This window comes from Poecile atricapillus, chromosome Z (genome assembly GCF_030490865.1).
Source record: "Poecile atricapillus isolate bPoeAtr1 chromosome Z, bPoeAtr1.hap1, whole genome shotgun sequence".
Lineage (NCBI taxonomy): Eukaryota > Metazoa > Chordata > Aves > Passeriformes > Paridae > Poecile > Poecile atricapillus.
Window position 1 is genome coordinate 23156883 of NC_081289.1, and position 23490 is coordinate 23180372.

General features: G+C 38.4%; 1 protein-coding gene across 1 annotated transcript in view; it reads left to right on the forward strand.

Annotated features, from left to right (window-relative positions):
• LOC131573587 (synembryn-B-like) overlaps positions 1-21081 on the forward strand; it is a 32179-nt gene extending 11098 nt beyond the window's left edge. The window contains exons 3-10 of the mRNA XM_058827678.1: positions 75-683; positions 3205-3299; positions 7800-7953; positions 8278-8373; positions 10801-10945; positions 11098-11242; positions 13028-13147; positions 20003-21081. Of these exons, the coding sequence (XP_058683661.1) occupies positions 75-683; positions 3205-3299; positions 7800-7953; positions 8278-8373; positions 10801-10945; positions 11098-11242; positions 13028-13147; positions 20003-20114 (1476 nt within the window). The 3' untranslated portion in view covers positions 20115-21081. The remainder of the gene's footprint in view (positions 1-74; positions 684-3204; positions 3300-7799; positions 7954-8277; positions 8374-10800; positions 10946-11097; positions 11243-13027; positions 13148-20002) is intronic.
• Positions 21082-23490: the final 2409 nt, after the last annotated feature.

Here is a 23490-nt window from a genome sequence, read left to right on the forward strand (position 1 = left end):
GCAAAGTAGTTTCCTATTGCCACCAATATTTTGGCACTAATACTGTTCCCTTTTTCTTTGTTGTGTTTGCCTAGAAACTGTGTGAGGGAATTCTAAACATCCTTGAAAAAGACACAAAAACTTCATGTCAAGTTGCCTGCCTGGAGGCCCTCCGGATTCTCTCCAGGGACAAGAAGGTTTTAGTGCCTGTAACCACAAAGAGGAACATGCAGATCCTTATGAAGCTAGCAAAGCTGGACACTGTGGAAGATCCTCTGGAGAGAGTATCTGAATTTCCTGTGATAGTAGAAGCCTTAAAATGCCTCTGTAACATAATTTTTAATAGTTCAGTTGCACAGAAGCTCAGTTTGGAACTGAATCTTGCAGCGATGCTCTGCAATCTTCTGCAGGAGTGTAAGGACCGGCAGCTGGTTGATGACATTAAATGCTTTGATTTGCGTCTCCTCTTCCTCTTGTCGCTTCTGCACACAGATATTAGAGCACAGTTGCGTCAGGAGCTACAAGGGGTGCAAGTTTTGACTCAGGCTTTGGAGAGTTCCCTGAGTGTAAGATGGACAGAAGAATATAAAGCAGCAGAAGATCGTGACAGGCCTCCTCTATCTTTGCAAGAGACAGATTGTGCCATTGAAGCACTAAAGGCTCTGTTTAATGTAACACTTGACAGTTGGAATGTCCACAGCAAGGTAAGGCTTAGCTGAAGTGCTTTTTTCAATTGATTTTGTTCAGCCTGGAAGAACCAGCGGGTAGATACACAGGAGGCGGTTGTTGTTCCTGTCACTTCTTGGGCAGAAAATCTTTTCCGTACATTTTCTGTGTAATGGGAGAACAGCTTGGCTTGCCTAATACAAGTTAAAACTTGTAGAAGGTTTAGAATACAAAAATGCAAATAATACTATTTCATAAAAGTCTTAGATTTCCAAAAGAAAATAAATGTTGTTCACTAATAATTAGCTGGCTAGGAAAAACTTCTTTATCTAAGCGTACCAGGTGGCTGCATCTCTGGAGGTTGTGGATGATGCCAATAGGGCTATAGATAGAGCTGAGAGTACTCTGTAGTTTTTGCCTGTTGCTTGGTAAGTACATCAACTCTCATTTTTAATAAATAATTTGGATGAAAGAGTGCTAATGTTTTTAATATCTTTGTCCCATCCTCCCAACATCAGCTTTGGACTTGAATGTGATCTTTTAAGATGAGATCAAGTACAAAAACCAAATACACTTCTATTGTTATGTCTTATGAATAAGGTTTATCTTGGTTTGTTTTTATTATTATGTCAGATCTTTTTTTTTTTTTCCGCAGATAAATATGCTTCCTATGTGTTGCATCCTTACATTTATAAACAGAAATTACAGGGGTGACTTTGCTGAATAACCTGAGTCTGTGCTAAAGCAGGAGAGTTATACAGGCAACCTTTCTTTTTAATCCACATCATAGTCTCTAGAACAGTGTCATTTACTTTCCACTGGACATGGTAAATATGCAGCATATAAAGCTGATCAAAATTCTACAGTAGTTAAAACTTGCTAATAATTGTTCTCTTTAGTACATTGAACTAAGCATCAAATCAGACATTAATTAAAATTTTATGCAATGTAAAACTTGAGCAAAGTTGGAAGTTTATTCTTTGCTTTAATGTCTCAAGGATATACTGAATAAGAAGTCCTTAAATTTAAGATTAAGTGTTGGAGGGCTTAGAGAAGCTAATATTTGAGTTTCAAGGAAATATATAAAGAAAGTGAGGTTTCTTTCTTCTGTTTATATTCCTGACTTAGACCCTTATTAAAATTATCTAACTTTGTCAGAGCTCTTTGTATAGACAAATGATTGTTCTGGAGGTAAAAAAGCATGTAACACAGTTGTATGGAAAGTTGGAAAAAGAAACTGTATTACATGTTCACCTCTTGAGAGGTAAGCTCTTGTTATCTGGAAGTTGGTTTGCTCTTACAAATACTGATTCTGGAGACATGTAAAATCCAGCTCACTGTCTTTTCTCCTTAATATCCCAAGCATGCATTCAGCCTTTTGTGCATACAGCTTTTTTTTTGCTTTTTTTTTTTTATGAGGGTTTAAGACATCTCAGGGCAGGAGAAGCTTATTTGCATTTTGGCATGAAGCTTAAATTATAAAACTTTACTAGAAATTCCTCAAAGCAGAAAACTTTTAAATTACAGAACTTTTTAGTGGCTGTTAGCCAGATATGTTAGGTGACATTCTGCTTAGTGAATATTCCAGTGGCAATTTTAATGGTCTGGAAGAAGAGTGAAAGGTGTGTTAAGTGGTCTGATGACACAGAATTTAAAGAGATTCCAAAAAGCAGAACACATGGAAAATAAAAGGTCAGCAGAGATGTTGGGACATGTGGGTGGAAAGCTAAACAAGATCCATCCTAATGTAGAGAGAACCATTTGAAACTCCAGTATTTAATGACTGGAAATGGTTTCAAAGTAGCAAAGACAGACAAGAGCAGGTGGTACAGTTGGCAGATTTGGATGCTGATACTACAAAAGATGTATTGGGTGCTTAGTGCCAGGTCAAACGCTCCAGAACATAATGATAGATGCCAAGAAGAGCTGTTGAAAAAGGGTGAGGACAATGATACACAGTTAAATGGTTGCAGTTACTGTTGTACTTTTGTGTGGTTGCTGTCTGGTGGGAGATTGGAAGTGGGGGTTGCTTGGAGAGAGGAAAAGGTAGGGCAAGGTTTCTGAGAGGTTACTAGTGGAATGGAGGAAAGGTATCAAGGGGGCAGAAGCAAGGGAGTTAGAAAGAGACAGACTGGGTGGAGGGAATGAAACTTGGCAGCAAAAGATCTAAATGAAGAGAAAATAAATTAAGAATATGTATAAGCTAAATGAATGAAGAGGTGGCCTGGTGTAAATACAAGAAGGTAGAGAATGGTATGTTAGGAATATGGTATGGAATTGAGCAAACGCTTGTAACTGGGTTTTGTAGTAATGAAGGCTGATTTAACTGGAAAAACCTCCCCAGTCAGTTTTACAAGGCCTGGTTCAAAATCAGCTTATGAGATTTATGTAGCATTCAGCATTCAGTGAACACTAAGGTACAGTCCTTTTATTCATAGGGATGGATGTTATGATCTAATAGGTATTTTCCGTCTTTAACTTTTATTATTCTAGTGACCTGAAACCCTCACTTGCAATCTTCAAAATGAAAAAATATCTTCATAATTTATATTTATATAGAATGAATCTCATCAATTTCGTTACATGGCTGCCATCCTTCGACACTGCTTATTAACTACGGGCCCTACTGAAGAAAAAACTGAAGAGTTGCACAGGTTGGTAGAATTGCACAACCCATCTATGTTAAAAGGTTTTTGTTTGTTTAGTTTTACTAAATAGAAATTACTTTGCCTAAAATCTAAAGTGGAAATCTGAGAAACAATGAGTTTACTTTGAGTTAATACTGTTAATCTTTTTTTTATGAAAGCTGTTTTCCTCAAACATTGTTTAAACATACCCAGTTTTCCAGAGAGAAGGTGGCTGGCAAGATTGTTATTTTCTATCACTGATAATTAAGCTCACCTTTTTAAAATTTTGTTTTTATGTTCATGTGTGTGTATCTGAGGATGAAAATCCATATGGAAGCTCTAAGTGTAGGTCTAATTGAAGTGGAATGCAACTTCTGTTGTTTTGCACAGAAGCCGATGAAAATACTACATTTTGAGATTTCAGTATGTAAGTTTTGCAATTCTGATGGATTGGGGTGGAAGTAACAAGTTGATATTTTATCCCAATAGTTATAACCTACTTTATTGGAGGTACCAATAATTTTTCTTGGTAATAATATTTTTTTTTGTTTTAATATGAGTGAATCACACAGTTATAGGTGTGTGGTTTGGGTTTTTTTCCTCAGTCATGTACCCAAACTGTTATGTATTGATAGCCAGGAACTCAATCAAAATTCAGATTATTTGTGGTGAGGTGGTGGTTCTTTGTTTAGTGTTACTGTTCTTTCTCTATGACACCCTTATTTTTACCAAGTAGGTCGGCTGTTCACTGGGCCTGACAGTACAGTACCTTCCCTCAGCGCTGAAATGTTGCCATTTTCTTCTTCAGAGATGTCTGCATATCTAACTGTAGGATCTTTTGAAGGTCTTTGAGCCAGTCTCTAGGAAGAAGGATACAGCTTTTCACACTCAGCAATCTTGAAAGCGTTAAATGAGCTTGATTAAAATCTGAGAAAGCTCTTAGAGATCAACAGTCTTTGGAGGTGAACACTAAAATCCTACATCAGAGCCCTTCTCAGTTTGTGCAGACTAGTTTGGAATAATTTAGGATACTGCTGCAGTAGTTGCCATGACTGAAGGTAGTGCTATGTCCTAAAGGGCAGTTACTGTTTTATCTTTGCTGCTGCTTATGGTGGGTGCTTTGTGCTGTCAGCCTCCTTTAAGGGAGGGACTGGCAGGAATAAAATCCCTACTGCTGGGAGAATTTAACAGTTTTGGATAAAATCAATAATTACGAGAGAGCTGCAAGAATTATTATAAGCTGATGCTCTTCCCAAAATCTGTTCCCTTGTCCAAAAATCTGACTAGTCTGATCACCCTGTTAAATGTATTGCCCTGTAAAATATAATTGTCTTGTGCTATTGCAAAAGGATGCAAGTTATGCAGGTCCTTTTTGGTTTTAGCTTTTGCAAACACTTGCAGCTGACATCTAGAAAGGGCTTTACATAAAGAAGTAGGCAGCTGTGAAGATGATATAGTGTTGGTGTGATTTCTGTCCTTGCTTTTTTCAGTTGCAAGGGAGATTTTTTGTAGCAGTGCTGCCTACATGGACCTTATGGAGATACCAAGTAAAAGCAAAGGTTCTCCATAATTCTGAGAAGGGGAAGCAGGAAGGAAAGAGGACACTTGTCACTGCCTTGTATCACTTCAGCTGTTCCCCCTTCTCCAGCAGACTCAGTCTTTCTGCTGTGCTGAGGAAACAACTTTGTCCCTCAGTTAGCAAACTGTAGCTGGTTAAGTTAGCTGAAGAGTAAAGAATGCAAGTATTGCTTTGCTGCTTGTGGCATTTGATCGTGATTTACATGCTGCAAGAGCACTGTGCAGGATTTGACAGCTGCAATTCAAGTATTTCAGTCTTTTTGCTGAACCTGAGTTTTGTCTTTGAATGCTACAAGGATGCAATAAAAGCTATAGAATTGAATACACTTGTCTACCAAGACTGTTCATCACAAGTCAGCTCTGGAACAGAAAAGCTATCCTCAGAAGTAATGCCCCTGCAAATCCTCAAAGGGATTGGGACCTGCATCAGAGGGCCCCATGTCAGTCCACTGATCTATTTGGACAAGCAAAACTTAATTCCTGATAGGAGCTGCACTAACAAACGAGTAAACTGTTGTTAGGAATCTGTAGCTAAAAAAGAGAGGCTGTGTCATCATTTGGGCTGTGTTGAGCATGCTGGACTCTGACCATGCAATCTTTATTGCTAGAGATGAGGTGTGAATCAGAGAGCAGAGCACAACTTCCAGCTCTGCTTTCCTCCTGGAGTCTATCAGTAAGGCAATTATGAAAACTGTTAAAAATAAAATAAATTACGAACAGTGGTGAATGCAAAATAAACTTTATGAAGCATCAGGGAGATATAAATATGTTTCTTAAGATTGCTGATTGCTTGCACTTCCCTAAGTTTGTAAATCTGCAGAACTTAAGATGCTCCAGTGAAAGGTTTAGGCAGCCTGTTAAAGCACATCGTTTGAATGCCTGTGCTCTGAATGTGTAAGCTGAGGATTTATTTTAGGTGAACACTGTGTGTTGGATACATGCCCTGAGCCATGATGTATATTGATTCTCAGTGGGGCTAGTTCTAATAAAAAAGCAGAAGTTAGCCATAAGAAATATTTTAACTACTTTAGTCCCCAGTATTTTGTCATTGTCATTCTGTTGCATCATTACTTAATGTTTGAATATGAACAACTTAAAGTACCACATGTTAGAGTGAGTGCCATTTTTGCCCACTAACAAGGTTTTAATCAAGGCATTCACTGGCTCTAAATAGGCCTTTGATTCTGAATTTGCATATCAGGAGGGGGCTGGGAGTATGAGTGGGTGGATGTCATGTCCCAGTGATTAATGATCTCTAGGAAGCCGAAAAGGGGAGAGTAATATACGCAGTATTTCTACCCCCTGGAGTAGGAATGCAAACACTATTGTGCATATCTGTGCATAGTCACTGACTTCCTGGTAGCTGGAGAATTTCATACACTCCTCTGCCACAAATAAAACTGTCAGTAGAGTGACAAAGATCAGAAAGCCGGGCTTCATTTATTGAAAAGAATAGCTCAGGCACAGTGATCCAGAAAATTAATTTTGTAGGTGTTTGGGAACTTGGTTGTTTAATAAGAAACTGGTAAAAAGAGAACTTTTGATGAAAGGCCTGAAACCACCAAATATTTGTTGAATTTCTTGTGTTTTGTTTCTGACTGTTCCTGAATTATTGGAGAGGAATACTTCCGTGATATAAAAGACATATCTTGAACAGGATTTAGAAACAAAACAAAGAGAACAAGCGTTCCCAAAAGTAACAGTGGTCTGAATTTCAATTACTAAAAGAGCAAAAGGGAGATGGCACAGTGTGGAACAGCCACCCAGTCTGATCAAACCAGAACCAGCACATTTGTTAGAAATCCTGTTATGGTCTGATGGCCATGATTTGCTTTCTCTTTTGCTAATTCTTTGTTAGAATTGTGTTAATAACTTAGAAAAAGAGGGCAACTTCTAAGTAGATATTATTAAAAGTCTTAAATGAAGTTGCTTGAAAAGTTTTCTCCGTTCTTGGAATACTTCACCAGTCCTTGAAACATCAGTGCTCATTGGTTCATTGATCACTTTGAGGACTGCATGGGTAAACCTGAATAGTTTTGTGCTATTTCTAAATACATCCATTTAGAAGTTTAGTTGGACATCAGCAAGTAAATACTGACAGAATTCTAATTTTTGCAGCATGTGCGTAATTTCTCCCAGTGTTCAGGAACAGTACAAGCCCAAGTCTGTACAGTGGGAACAGGGTAGATAGCAAACTCAAGGCATGAGTACCCTGCAAGAGACCCTTGCAAAGTAAGTCCCACCTTACTCCATTAAAGAGGAGGGAGGGACCCTGTGGCCTAATTGAAATCACTTAATGGCTCTTTGGAAACGCTCCTCTTTGTGTTGTAGAATGAGAACACTGCCAGTTACTGAAGGGTAGTGCTTGGTAAATAAACCTGAGTCTTTTTTTAATGTGTTTAAAGCCTTCTGTATTTCATATGTACTGCAAGTGAAATTAAAATATATCAGGGGACCTAAGAAATGGTCTTAGGTCTTTGCCCCCCTGTTACAGCAGGAGGAAATGTTGTCCATACTGTATTTTGCCGCATTAATGTTGGTAATGTAGATGTGTGGTAAAATATTTTAAGCTTCAAGGAGGAAAAAGCCCTGACCACTGCAAATCAATGTGAGAGTTCCCCCTGCTGTCCTGCAAGATCAGCTGCTGTAGCTTGCTGCTGGAAGCTGTGCCTTATCCATGGGATGGGATACTGACTGGGGGCTGGAAGTAATCCTGCACTGCTGCTTTTGGAACTTTTTGTCTTTCTTTTTCCTTGTTTGTTCCAAGAGCCAGCACTCAGGCGATAATGCAGGCCACCTTCTTTAAAACCCAGAGAGGAGAAAATAAAGCATTGTTTGAGTTGTAGAGCCTCTTTTTGATTGCCGTTGTACAAGCAGTTTATGGTGAGTTGTACTCTGTTTTTAATTCTTTCTTCCAAATGAATAATGAATTTTTAAAATCTGTTTCAGCAATGCAATCAACCTCTTAAGCAATGTTCCTGTTTCTTGCTTGGATGTTCTTATTAATTCATCGTCCCAAGAGGAAACAGATATAAAATACAATGGTATGAATATGAGAGCTATTCAGATTTTGCTGGATTTCATGGAGAAGAGAATAGACAAGGTATGGACTACCGGGAATTTTCACAAAAGGGACCTCTTTCACTAAAGCTGAAAGTGCACATATATCAAACTTTATATAAACCTTTCAGCCAGTACTTAGCACAAATATGGATACCCTACTAAACTGTGAAACACCTCAAAATAAAGAACAAATTCCTGTGAATATCTGAAGCTATTTGTTTATTTATGTCTGAGGGTGAACATTTGGCTCTTTATGTAAAGTTCATATTTTGACTGTCATATAGAACTTTACTGAAGTGTTCATAGAATTTGAAAAGGAAAAGTCACTCTTAAAATGTTTTATTTGTATTTGGTTTTATTTTAGGGAAGCAGCTATAGAGAAGGTCTGACTCCAGTTCTCAGTTTATTAACTGAATGCTGCCGAACTCACAGGAATATCAGGAAGTTTATCAAAGCTCAGGTATGTAAAATAGTCTTCAAATTTTGAATATGAAGCTAATGATGAACACTGAGGGTTTGTACATCAGTGCAGGACAGTGTTGTAGAAATAATTTTTCAGTCATGTAAATCAGTATATATTATGGCCAGAGTTCCAGGATACATTCTGTAGAGCTGTTAAATAATAACATCAGGGATATTGTAAAGCTGTGTTAATGTGAGTCACCATGGATTGTGTGAGATGGGTAAAAAGCTCAGTAAGGTCTTACGCTTAGCAAATAACCATTTCAGTGCAGTTAATTAAACTTTGCAGAGCTGTGTGGTGGCCACTGAGAGCAGTGTTTTGATGGGTTCTGCTTGAGGTTTAGTTTTACCTCAGCAGGAAGGAGCTGTTGGGATTAAGATTTGTGTAGCAGTGTGTATCAGCTGTCTTGTCAGAGTAAAAGTGTCCCTGGACAGAAGCACACTTCATCATTTTGTCTCTTAAAAAAGCTTTTTATTACAGTATGGACTGTGGCTTTTAATTGGGAAAAAGATTTCTGTGCCATGATTAAAGAGCTAAAGGATCTGTGTAGCTTGGTGGTTGAGTGTGGTGTTTTCCATTTGTTTTGCTGCTTTTCTTGAGGTCAAGTGGAAAGAGTTTAAAAGATGAGCAAGAGAAAGAAACTGCTCCCCTCATTTCTGCTGTCCTTCTCCCAAGCTGCAGTGACTTTTGAGTTGCATCCTAGATGCTGCTCCCAGATCAAAGCTGTGCCTGAATTCATAAACGGAATTTAACATGAAAAAGAGCACTTTTTTTCTGCCTCTTTCATCTATGCCAGAGAAGTGTTTTTGAGCAATTTAAAGAACTTGGTCTTGTTGTTGATTTTTATTCACAGCAGTTAGTTTTTAGGATACTTTGCTGATCTGTTAACTTAATAAAAAAAAAATAAAAAAAGTTGCAGAGCCAAGTGTTCAGAAGTTAGAAAATGAAGTTGTCTGCATGTTTTTACCACATCTGGGCATCTCGATGTCAGGATATAATTGCATGCTGACTCCTGCCACAGGACCACTGCCTCATATAGTGCAGAGAATGGATGGATGTTGCTAACTGCATGACTGGATGTTTGATATTTTGAATTACCCTCATTGTTAAGTGCTGGCCTTGGGCTTTATTTATTGTGTGCTATTCAAATTGTGATCTGAGGACAGGATGATTGATTTCCTCATGGACTGTCCTATGGCACTCATCACTGTATTAGTATTAGAGTACTCTAAGAACATAATTCATTCTTACAACACACTGGGAGATGGCAGTCATGGTACTATCCCCATTGGGGGGAATAAGCAGGGACAAAGTAAAATGTTTTTTCTAATTGTTTGAATACTTGGTTTGAAAAAGGCAGGGTCTGTTTTATCCAAAACAGTCAATACTACAGCATTCATGTAAGGATCAGTTCCCAGTGAGTCCAATTTCAGTAGTAATTGTGCTGTAATTTTGCACAGGACATGACACTTTATGTTGGACATTTAGAAGATAAAGGACTTGCAATTTCTTATGATAATTAGTGACATACTTTGTTTTATTCCCTAATAAAATATTGAAGATCCATAATTCTTATTTGAGTTTTCAGATCATTAAATATTTCTTAATATGACCCAGATTTGTTTGCAGATCATATCATATATCTTTTGAATGTGAAAAAATTTACATAAATTTTGAGCCTGAAGGCATCCACACAAGGAGGCACAAATTAGTTTGCCAAAAAAGCCATCATTTGTGCACTTTTTGCCTTTCTTGAGGGTTGAAGTTAACAGTCTTAATGACCTCTAATGAGAAAATAGTGTGTTTGAGGAAATGTTAAATAGTGATTTTTCTAAAATACTTCTGAAATTTAGCTTGAGCTTTTAAATTGTTTTCTGGTTGAAATGTGCCTTTCCTCTCTATGTTCAGCGCATTTTTGAAATTTAGTAGTAGAAACTTGTAGCAGAACTTGCAGTATACTTGTTTTCCTGCTTTTTCATTAAATACATCATTGTTCTATATAAACCACACAGCATTTTAAGAGTGTAAGTTTCCTTAAACTGGTATTTCTAATACTTTTACAAGATCTAGGAGCAAAACAGAAGGAACAGAGAACATGAGGCTATGGCTACTTGTTGGCAAACTCTCTTGGGACAGCCATTTGTGCTCATAAACTCCTAATAATTGTATTTTTAAAGTCTGCATTTGAGACTGGGTATTTTTTTGCCCAAAATGACAGACCAGAAAACTTAAATATATTAAGAATATATTAAGAAGCAAGAGTTACTACTAATGCATGTGGGCATAGATGTCTGATTTTATTGCTTTTTTTTTTTTTTTTGAAGGACAGAGTAACTGTTGACTACATTTGTTTTAGCAAATATTGGTTTTGCAAGGTATTTCCCTGCATTTTATGCTGCTCTTCCCTTTGTTTTGTGCTGCCAGGTACTGCCTCCATTAAGAGATGTTTCAAACCGTCCTGAAGTTGGTACAACAGTGAGGAACAAACTTGTGCGCCTTATGACACATGTTGACCTTGGAGTAAAGCAAATTGCAGCGGAATTTCTTTTTGTTCTTTGTAAAGAGAGAGGTAAAAATTACTTTTTCTTCTCCCTTTTATATAAGGTCTTGCTGTAATTGGTGTATTTGCCTCTTGCAGTAACTCTCAATTCTTACAGCATTCTGGAGGGATTTGTTTTGTAGCTGATTACAGCTGAATAATTTTCTGTATCCTCTTTTCAGTCGATAGCTTGTTGAAATACACAGGCTATGGTAACGCAGCAGGATTGCTTGCAGCCAGGGGCCTGCTAGCAGGAGGAAGAGGAGATCATTGGTACTCAGATGATGAAGATACAGACACAGAAGAATACAAATCTGCAAAGCCAAAGTATAGTATTGTTTTCAATTTCACATATCCTGTTGCATTTTTGATTCTTTTGACATAATTTTGGGGTTTTTTTACCTTTGTCAGAGAGGCCAGTTATGGAATGATATGTGCTTATTAACTCCTGTCTTCTGCTAATTTCATGGTCTAATTGTTGAGAAAACCACCTCTAATAGTGACCATCATATAGTCAGATATGGTTGCGGGGGGCAGGAAAAAAGGTACTATGAGAATGATTTAACATCTGAATAACTACTTAAAATTCAACTGTGGAAAGAGATTTTTAAGGAAGTGATAGGAAAACAAAAATTAGCAGCAAACTTAGCAAGGATGGGTTTTGTCCCAGTTTGTTGAGGAGTTCACATGAAGTTTGCCAAGCTGCTATTGTTTGTGGGGTATATCTCTGTAATGGAGAGAGTAATGGTGCCACATATGACTAAAGGTTTTAGCCAGAATTTTGTTAAGGAGAAAGCCAGTAGGTTTAGTTTCAGTTTTGACTGAATTTCAGATTGCCTGGTACTAAAATTTTGCTAAAGAATCAAGCAGGTCACATAGGTAAATATGGAAGAAGCAAAATAACTTCTTCAGAAGTCATGCAGCAGGAATCCAAATATATTTGTTTGAAGGATTCAGTGACCACATAGAAGCTCCTTTGATTTTTATTGTAGTTGATTGGGTGTTAGAGGTTTTAGTTTATTGTGTTATGCCTAAGATTTGATGCCATTTTAAAGATGTTCTGAAATTGTTGAGAGTGGAGATCTGAAATGTTAGCGTTACTCTTCTGTTTTACTCTGTTTTCCTTGAATTACACAGCCATGGTTAGGTATATGGTGGATGTTTATGGTTGATTGAAAGATTCTTATTAAGGTACATGAACAAAGTCAGGATTAAATGTATGAGATTTAGGAGTTACATTGCTTCTATGCTAAGAAATCTACTCTAAACCAGGAGGTTTCTTTTTATTTCTGCACTTCAGAATATTTTTTCTTGCTGTTTTCTCTCTTCTTTTCTTTCAAAAGCCTGACATTCAATTATATGCATAAGTAAAACTATAACATCTATTTGGTTAAAAGCTAACACTTAAATGAAACATTCAGGATAACTGTCTGTTGATTTATGCATCTGATTTTCGGTATTGCTGTTAAATGTTTGTGATTAAAATACTTGAAAGCGTAATGTGCCCTGAAAATTTTCTTTAAAACTACTTGTCTGCTTTTGTTACCATTTCTGTATCACTATTCACTTGTATTAACAGTGAAAATGAAACTGACTTTGTAAATGCTCAAAGTAAAGTAACTTAATCTGGTTTGAGCAAAAATCATCATCATGATTTAATGGCAACAGTTAACTAACTTAATGGAAAATTAACTGCATCCTGTCTATATTTTTAAAATTAGGCCTGTACAGAATTAGTTTTAGACATGGATCTATCATCCAGTTCCCTATTTATTTCATTAGCACTAATGACATTGTCATTGTTACCATCATCATTTGGAACAGGTTTCAAACTGTTCCTCTCTGGCTTCCAACAACAAGAACTACCAGCCTGTGCATTTTTGAGCACTGACAAGACATTAAGTGAATCAACATGAAGATACAGTCACGATTCATGAGAAAATATGGTATAAATATGAACCTTGTCTATTTATAACAAAACCTTTCATGTGTAGTTCAGACAGTTTTAGTCTTGATGGTTTCTGTGAGTTCTTCCTGTTTCCTGCTATTAGGAAAATAGAAAATATACCTATTCTTGCAGAAATGTAAACTGTGTTGTTTTTTCACCTCCAGCATTAACCTTATCACTGGTCATTTAGAAGAACCAATGCCCAATCCAATGGATGAAATGACAGAAGAACAAAAAGAGTATGAAGCTATGAAGCTTGTCAACATGTTTGATAAACTTTCCAGGTATTGTACTATAGCTGCTTTTGAGAGGCAGCTTGTATCCTGGCTCTTTACTAAGGTGTAGTGCTTTAAAATAGTGCTAGAATCAACTTCTTTTAGGATTAGGACCGCTTTAAAAGCAGAGAAAAATCTTTAGGACTTGAAAGGAAATAGTGGTATGTTGCAGGACTTCAGAGGAAACCTCGTTTGTAGACGATTGGACAGAACTGGGAATGTCTGCTGGTGAGAGGACCTGCCTCCTGAATAGATAGGCTGATGGTAATGAAGAGAATTTCTTCTTTTAAAGCATGGGACACAATCCAGGCCCAAGGCAAGCGTGCTTATTTTCCCCAAGTTAATGAGCAGCATCTCATTGTAACTACTTATGTCTGCTGCTTATATGAGGAACAAATACAGTGTGAAAATAGTTGTTGTCAGAAACAATAAATTCTATAATGGAGCAATTAGAAGGGAATTTGCAGTTAAGTGAGGACTGGATTACAAATCAGCCTTTGTAATTTGTTTTATGTGATGAAGGTAGTGCCATAAAAGAAATGTATACTTAGTGTGACATAATGGTGTTACAGTATTGATACAGAGAGTTATCTTCAGTTCATAACAGTCGATGTACGAAAGAACATAGACCTGTGTTGTTATCTCTATATTTTTTTTTCTTTGGCTCAACATGCCTAGAATTTACTGTTTTTTCTTTCCCCATACTTCTGGCCATATTGGAGTGATTGCTTGTAGTTTGTTTTTTTTTAAATTCATAAACAAAGTTACACTCTTGAGAAACACTTATGTGATACTAATTTATCATTGAATTGAGCTGTAAGAGGTATATATGTAAGTTTCAAACATGAAAAAAACTCAGCAGCTATAAATGTGCTTGTTTTGTGAGCGTCTGTAGATAGTCAGTTAAAAAGATCTATTGAGAGAAATTCAGCAAAAAAAGTATTTTTTACATCTCTGCTAAAGATTAGGAATATAGCAAAAGATACAGGAGAATCTGGATTTTACATTAGCTGTCAAAAACTGAATTACAGGCAGGATTGAAAGCAGGGAAGGAACTTAAAACAACTGATCTGAGACTGTCAATGTAGTAATTGGATTTTTTTTTCACATTATTTGCATGGAAAGCAAGTGTAGTATGTCACAGTCTTCTTAGGAAAGAGAAGAAAATGCAATGCACATGTAATCTTAATTGAACTACTCTGTAAAATGGAATCATTGCTATGTTAAGCTAGAGAATTAAGATGCTGAGCATCAAGGCTACCACAATAAAATGGCTAACTGGTCTAAAAAGTTCTTTGAAAGAAAGATTGAGGCTGCAGATAAGCTGAGATGGAAGACAAGTCAGTTGCTGTCACTGCAGCAGTTACACAAAAACTCCCAATAGTTACTGTGGCACAAGAGCCCTTTCAGTTTGGAGGGTTGGAGGCACCTGCTGCAGTGCCTGCCACAGGCTGACAATAACTGAGCAGCTGCTGCCCTGTGTCACCACTTATCCTCTTGGCCAGCAGCACTGCTGTCACCTTGGGCTTTCTGTGCCCCTTACATCCACCTGCAGTTTCTTCTATAGCACTTACACTGCTTCAGGGCTGGCACTCTGTGGGAGGGTTTTTGTTTGTTTAGTACTGTGGTTACTGTAGGACAGTGTTGTTGATGTGACCCCTTTAGGTGCTGTGATAACATTAATAAAATCATTTCACTGTTCTTCCCACACTTCTTGTTTTACTAAAAATTGGGGAGGAGGGAAATGCTGGCAGGAAGAAAAAAGAAACTAAGACTTGGAATGGAGAGGCTGTGTGATGTTTTTCATGAATGTAACTGAGTACAATTATGGGCCCTGCTGATGTTAAACAACATGGGACATTGCCAGTCCTGCATACACGGAGTTAGTACCATGCTGATAGTAGTGGGTGTCCCTCCATGGTTTTGGAATAGGACGCTTGTGCTGCCTCCAGCTTGGGCCCTTCAGTGCTGGGAGTCTGCAGTCTTAAAGCTCTGTGGAATGCACTTCTTACCCTTGCTTTGTACCTTGCAGATGCAAAGCAGAGGTTGCTTGATTGGAGTTTTTAGTTGATTCTGGGGTTTGAGTCTTCCTCTGAGGCAGAGCACTCACGACAGGTTTCCTGCTTCTGCTGCTCTCTCTTGTCATCATAGAGGGGGAACTGTGCCATGAACAGGTTCTGTTTGATGCAGTGCTTTGCTTATAGAGGGGAGGAAGTTGAACAGGAACAAAAAACTGATCTTGAGCAAGTTTATATAACTTAGTGCAACCTGAACAGGAGTTTAGAGTAAACTTGTGTGATGTACAGTAAAACAGGTTTGCTTAGTTCACTGGTGTTGTCCCAGCAGTGGAAGCTAAGCTTTGAAGAGCTGTCACACTTCTACTGGAGAAAAGCATGGGGAAAAAAAAAAAGAAAAAAGTTGAAGGACTTGAAGGACAAGCTTGTCAGCTTCCCTCCCTGACCAATGAGGATGACCAGGCCAGTTTGTCACTGGGGCACTCCAAATTTGGCTTTGACTAGTTGAATATCAGAACTCATAAAACAAATTTGCCAGGCAGTACTACTTCATTGGGAAATTACAGCCTTCATTAACGGCTGCTGAATGCAGCTGTACCCTTTGCAAAGTGCTGAATGCACCATACCCTTTGTAAAGATTTATTGAAGCTATAATTACAAAGGGACATCTTTTTCTTAGTTCTATAATATGCCAGTGGATTTTTGCTTTTCAGGTTTCTCTTTATTTTCAGCATTGGCACTGAAAAATTGATTGATGCTTTTAGTCATTTCAAGTCATACTTCCTAAGCTTTTCTACTCTTTTAGGTTGTTGGTGCTTGGGCCTGTTCATGAGGTAATTGACCATCAACAAGGCTAAATTAAAATTAATCACCCAGTTTTGATTTCTCAAAATACCTGTAGGAAAGCTGAATATTATTGTGAACCCATTTCCCCTGTGCCAATATTTTAACACAGATTCTACAAAAGCTTTTATAGAAATCAGCATTTTGATCAAATTTGGCTGAGATTACTTTTTTTAAATCATGAAATCTATAGAAACTACAGGTGTAAATGAACATGATGAATCTTGATTATTGCATTTCTTGGGAGATGTACATACTACTTAGGGTGATCCTGGACGACTGAACTTGGCCCTGATATAACTCTGTGGGTTTTGTCTGCATTAAGTGTCTTGTTGGTTCTTTAAGAGCTGTTTGGTGACTGTAAGTCAGTGTCCTCTGCACATGATGCACATCTTTGAGCTTTGAAAACTCCCCAGATCTGCAAGGATTTAACTCAGCCTTCCATTTTTTTTTTTTTTTGCAAAACATCCAGTTAGCCACCTTAAGTCAGTGTTGTGTGATATTCTGTCTATATAATAGGTTATTGGAGATACTCCGTGTTAATTAAAATGTCTGGAAAAAATGCTAACATTTTTTCTATTATAAATGGTAGGTAGAATTGTATATTAATTGACTAATTTAGAATGTCAGGATGCTTTTTCCAAGCCAACCTTGTATTAATAGCAAGAATCCTTTTGCTGATAAAATGGTCTCCAATTATCACAGCTTGGGTTTTGTTGTACATTGAACAGAAGTCAACAAAACGAGTAAGAGAACCTGTCTAAATAAGGTACCCTACTCATTAAAAACACAAAATTAATCATAGGATCAATGAAGAAGGCAATGCTACATGGAGTTTGTTTTTTTCTTCCCTTTCTAATCACAGAACAAAATAATGTTCCCTGAAAGGATCGGAACTATTATGTGGCACTCAATTATAAGGAGGTGAATAGGTCCCCAAGACGCTGTTTTATCAAAGGGGCAGGCTGGTGTTTACATGATGGCTGTTTGATTACAGACACCATCATTAATTCTGTGTGGCAGTGCTGCCCTGCAGCACAGACAGCAGGCAGGAGAGAGTCACCCTTCAAAACAAGGCAATGATTTTTGAGTTATCAAGCTAAATGGCAAGCAGGAAGGCAGAACTTGTATGGATATATTTGAAGGGACTCTTGGGAGATCTGGAAGTGGGAGAAGAAAATGCATTTTACCAACTGTTTAATGATGGTGTGCTTCTGAGTACACTTGAATAGAATGCTTTGTTTGCAGTAGAAAAATGAGTGTTGCAAGGTGCATCTGAGTATGTGGAAGGTCATCTAAGGATGTTTGAACATGTATAAATACACACATTGTGTGCTTGTATAGAACTTCATGGATATGGAAGAATTCCCACTGCCATCTACTGGGCTGAGGCCAGTGATGTTCTGTGCTATGCATGTGCTGTAAATATCCAGTTTCTGGACAGTGACCTGTTTTCTGAGGCCTGGCACTTCCCTTCCCACCTTGTATCTCCCCATGGACAGTGAGCACATCCTCCAGTAGTCCAGGGTGTCAAAGCACAGTTGAGGTCTAGATTGTGGTTAGAAACAAAATGGGCTGATCCTTGCTTCTTCTCCTCCTTCCTTTGGCATTATTCTTTCTTTACACAGTTCAATTTTACTGGGTAGCACTTGCCTGGTGAAGGATGTGTGGAATTCAGCCTCTTAATGCAGAGAACAGCAAATCCCTACCAGCACTTCCATCCTGCTCAGGGACTTGCAAAGCAGGAAACTCAGGCAGGAACAGAAAGGTACTTGATAAGCATCCTTGTTATTCTGTTCAATGTGAGTTCAGCATGACTCCCATTGTTAAAGGCTAAAGCTAAAGCAGGATGTGAAAGTGAGGCTGGAAAAGGGAAGCCTCAGAGAAAGAGCTTTGCCTTTATAACTGACAAATGATGAGATGGGACTTCTTGACAATATTTAAAGGCCTAAGAATTGTTGGGAGGAGAGGGAGGTCCCTATATAAAGGGATCTTGGGACCTTGATTTCCTGTTTCTCTTTTCTTTTTCATGAACAAATTCTTTATCCTTTATTAGCCATTACAATTCATTTATTACCAAATATAAATGGCAAATGACTAGAAAATGATGTGATTCTTTGACTTTTGGCTGCAAGTATTAAATGTTGCAATTTAAGTGTACGCTTTGGGATTTTTAAAACAAAAATCTAGGATCCTTTCAGCTTAAAGGGAAAGCAGTGGTGATTTTGTTATTCATGGCTACATTTTTGCATTTTAGAGGATACTTGTTTTGTACCATGTTTAAAGTTTGAAAAACTACAAGACCTCAGATGTATAGGATTTTTTCTGTGTGGAAAAAAAGTCTTTGCTATGAAACACAACTCCAAAGCATTCCAGCTTTGCCTTTGGGGGACCCCAATAGTGGGCAGGTTCTTGTCCTCCTTGGACACCAGATTTGCAGTCTTCATATTTTGAGCCCATTTGAATCTGATTTCGAGGGCTCAGAGGTGTCTTTAACATACATCTCCAAGAGATTCTCTGAGTGCTATCACTTGGGCAGAATCTGCACACTATGGATTGCATTATCAGGAGGGAGGGGACTCACTTGCAGTCCTGAAGTAACGGCGAGCTCTCTCCAGTCTGTTTAAAGATGGATCCTACTCTTCCACCCACGCTGAGGGAGAGCCTGGCCTGTGCTCTTTGATCTGGTCTTGCAAACCTTCTTCCTTGGCATCAGACTTGCCATGATGTCTGGTCAGCCAAGCCACAGCAATTGTTTCTCATGTGGCATTAGTGAGTTTTTCGTTGTAGGATCTGATGTCACATCTGCACAAACAGCTGTATTTATCTTGCTGGTCTCTTTTTGAGATTTAACTGCATCTTGACTGTGCAGTGTCTGGCATATGCATGCTATGTCACTCAGATGTTGCCTTTCTTGCTGTTCCTGTGCATGCATCAAGGTTGGATTGATTGCCAGCTGTGTAGAAGGAATTGTCCCTTTTTTCAGCCAAGGTAGTAGTGCAGACAAGGCAGGGAGCTGGTGAGATGCCTTTGCTTCCCCACAGAGTGATGCAGTTTTATTGTCTGTGGCTTGGGAGGGTGGTAGATGTATCTTGAATTGACAGTTTTACTGGGCTGTCTTTCAACCAAGGGGTAAAATCACAACAAACCTCTGCTCCTTTATTTAAGGTGATTCTTGAATATTTAGAGGTATTTTCCCTTTTTTTTTTCAGCATAAAATCAAAATGTTATCTTTGCCCTTACAGGTTTTGCCATAATCCACATATAAATGAGGTGATAAAAAGTAAGGATTAAATAAATCTTTGCTAATACTTTTTGATTGGCTTAATCAATAATTAATCATCTCTTAGATGAGGCTGTAGCTTGTGGAGTAGATATAATTGGATTAACTGCTGAGCGGCCTTTGGAGCTTTGAAGAGATTAAAATGGCTGTAAATCCTGTAATTAAACTGCCACAAACAAAAGCAATAGTATTAGAATCAGTCAGCTTTTTTTTAAATGAATCAGCAAGTCCTTAACACACCCCTAGTACTGGTGTAGGCAGAGTCTGTTCTCTTAACTGATTTATTTCCTTCAACAAGATGAATATGTATCAAATTATTGTTTTAATTGCTTGGGCATATATTAGCCAGAATGGCAGGTGAAATTTTAGGAAGAGCTGGCTGTCAGAGAGCTCTCAGAAAAAAAGCTAGTTTGTGTATCTAAAACAGTGAACCTGCTCCTTGTCTTGAGCCCATTAGGCACTGACTTTTCATGGTGTCTTTAATTGGCTAAGTAGGCTTGGCCTATATGAATGAAGTCTTTATCTGTCCTGCTCTTCCCCTCCCACCTATTTGGGAAGGTTTTTTGTGCCTTTTTCTTCAAAACAGAGGGCTTTATCAGGAATAACTTCCTTTTAGAGGCTCATTATGTATCGAAGCATGTACTGTATGGGACTATATTATACACATAGGAATTGATATGTGTGCACATGCTAATATGGATGCTTTTCTTCAATCTCTCACAGAGATGAGCTCATAAAGCCAATGGGAGTGCGGCCGGATGGGACAATGGCTCCTTTGGAGGAAGCAGTCAGCCAGTACCATATCAGCAAGCAAGAGAGCTCAGATTCAGACTAAAGCATCACCTGCTTCACTCTCAATTCTCTTCTAATCCACATTTCTCCTTAGAGCCACATCTTTTATCATCGCATTAGCCAGCATCACTTTAACTGTTCTATTATTGGCATATTTAAATGATGGGTCCTGTGCTGTAATGTCTGAATTTTTATTATGTCTGTTTAGAGAACATATCAATTTATTAGTTTATGATCTTTATTAATTTAAAATTAAATGTATTTCAAAAGGATAAAAAGTGAAAGCCTACAGTGTAAAATATAGTCCACTTTCATTTTCCAGAATCCTGTTTTCTGAACTCTGTAGGTTTTCCCATTCTTGATAATCTTTTGTATTGTCTTGCCAGTCTTCCTCTTTATATAATTGTATTAATGAAGCGTGTTTACTTAATGGCATTTAGGAGCAGAGGGTGTTTAGACTTAGAAGTCTGATTGACCTTGTGAGGCTGCTTTAGCTGGCATTGAGCAATGATTTCAAAGCTCCTGTTTTTAAAGTGCCCTGGAGTTTCTTACTGCTACAAACTTCTCCAGTTAAGCTGCTCCTTAAGATTTTAACAATGTCAGTGACAGACTGCTTCTAAAACTGCCTTTAAATTGGGAACAAGATGATGTATGTTGTATGTCTTCCCTCCCTCCGTGGTTAAGACCACACGAATATACCCCCTCCTCCCTTCTTTGGTTAAGTAAAAACATCCCTATTGAAAATGGTGTTCAAGTATTGCACTTAAATGTTGCCATGAATGGGAGGGGACTGGAGTGCATGTGCCAGTGTTTCACTGAATTGGAGCCTACTTTTGGAGATTAACTGCTATGCCTCATTTGAAGGGAAGTCAAACTAATCAACAAAGAAATATTTCCTCTTAGAGACAACTTAGGAAGCAATGGGATAGAGAATGGGTGGGTGGAAAGGAGAAGAAAGTGTCACTTTTGATTCTGTACTCTTTAAAAACAAAGATTAAAGTTTCAGGCGTGCTGCACTGCTGTTGTTGCCTCTTTGCCTGCTTGGTTTCTTTCAGCATGAATTACATGAAGAGTTAATCCATGCCCTAGTTTCTAATTCTATATTTTGTGCAGAAGCTTAAACATGCCATTCACTGGGAAAGTTTCAGAGGTTGGTATGGTTCTCCAGTTTCTCCTTGATGCCTATGACTTGACACTGGTTCTCTGAACTAAGGAAGCTGGTGTTCAAAGACTGTGTAAAGGGGAATTTGGTAAGAAATTGTGCTGTGGTTGCTCATGTGAGGAGCTTCTACAGATGATCCTAGTCTTCCAAAAGAATTGAAAAGAAAAAAATAATGCACTGCTGTCCTCTCAGTGGTTGAGTTTGTGTTTCCAAAAGACACGGCCCAGCCACAGCAATGTCTTTCCTGGTACATATGTAATACGTCATACTTCTACATGACTCGAAAAATGGAAGAGACCAGTTGTTCAAGAGCAAGAAATGTGCTTGGCTGCATCTAAGTTGGGTCTCAAAAATGTAATTCTGGGTTTAGCATCATACACTGACTCCGAGCCCAGCACAGGCAAGTATTGTATTGTGTGCCCTACAGGTGAAAAGAATTTGTGATCCCTCCCCGGGGAGCAAAACTTCCCCAGCCCTGTTAACGAGGAACTGTCTTGGTGTCAGCTGGGGCTGGGCAAGGAGTTGTTTCAGTCATGAGCTTCTATAGGAGCTTCTTGCTGTAGAGCAGTAAAAAGAGCAGGATCTCAATTGTTGCTTTACAAGCTGTAGAATATGCTCCCACAATTAGCTGGCTAAAGAGATTAATAAAACAATAATGGCTCCAGGGACCTTGTTACAAGCAGTCTAGCACAAAGCTCTTGTGCTCTGCCTCCTGTCATTTGCCACAGGGCAGCAACATTTGCAGTAAATAGTTCTGTTTAGTTTATCTTGGAGAACAGATGCTTGTAGAAGGTTCTACAGACATGAGATGCTGCTTCAATTAAAAAGGAAAAAGGAAAGACCAAGCATAGGAGGTTATGCCTGAATCGTGTAGCTCAGGAGTGGCTGTCACATCTGGGTTGTTTGCAGTGCAGGTTAATGTGGATAAATGAACAATTTGCAGTGCCCCAGAGCACCTCTTGTTCCAAGAGGATAGTTTGTGAAAAGGCTGCTGCAGACCTTTTGGTTCATCTTTGCAATGTAACATAGGTCCAACCTTAGCTGCACTGTCTGGAGGTGTGGGAGTATCTTGGGACAAAGGTCCTTCAGCGGTGCCTCTGCTTCCTTTTGTGCTGGCTGGTATTTTCAGAGTCACTGAACATATGGTAAGATTTCTCTTGGATGGGAGTCTGGAGAAAAGTGAGGTTAAAAAAAGGAGCTCCCTTGAATTTTTTGTGTACTGTGAAATTTTGCTCCTGAATTTATTTTCAAAGTTGAACCTCCAAAACTGGAGGCTTGGGCAGCTGAGTCTTGCTTAAACTGGCAAACTGGGCAGTGTCAGGAAGGGTCTCTAAGTGAAATGTCTCATTTTACTCCTTTCTGATTAAAAAGTCAGTAGGTTTTCTAGTGGTGACTATGAAGGTGTTACCCAGTGGTTTTGGGGACATGTACCGTTCACACCCAAAAAGTCAGTCCCAAACCCAAAATCTTGTGTTTCAGTCTTTGGCATCAACAGTCCAAAGCAACACAGTTCTCATTAAAGCTCATCAATGATTTGGAAGCTTTGCTCCTCTTTGTTTCCCATTAGAGTTATGAAACAAAAGATGATGGGAAATGGCTGAAATTTGTCAGAATACTTTGTTCCTTTGCAAAATAATACAGACATGTTTGTTTAAAACTTCCTGGCAGGTATTCCCAAATGCTAGTTGAAACTTCATCTGCCCCAAAAGTGGTTTTCAGGAAAAAGGGTCATTTACAATCTGTTAAAAATGTTGTGAGAAAATTACTAGGACTTTAAAGAAATTTGCCAAAGAGGAAACCACATTAGCTTTGATGTTTTGAATGTACCACATTACTGTATGTGTGTGTGGCCAAAGTGAAGTTTTTACCCTGTATCTTGAGTTTTTCCAAGTACCTGAAAATCTGCAAATGCTTTTTAAAAAAACCAACAGAGCAACTAGGCAATAGCAATTTTTTTTCTTACAGTTCTTCAAATCATAACTTTCCCCTACCTGGGTGAAAAATCAGTTGTCAAAGGTGGCTTTAAGGAAGAGAACATTACAATAAAGCTGTAGCAGTAGTGGGTTGCCAAGCGCCCTAGTCAGAAAGGAAAGTAAACCCCAAAGTACACAAGATCCCAAATCTCCTGAAGGAGCATTCCACAACATTGTACTTCAACTTATTACCACAAAACAGCTAACAAAATCCTGAGCTTTAATAAGGCTGGCTGTAAAAAGACTCTTCCACTGTTCAAACAGTTGAGAGACAGACTTTGCTG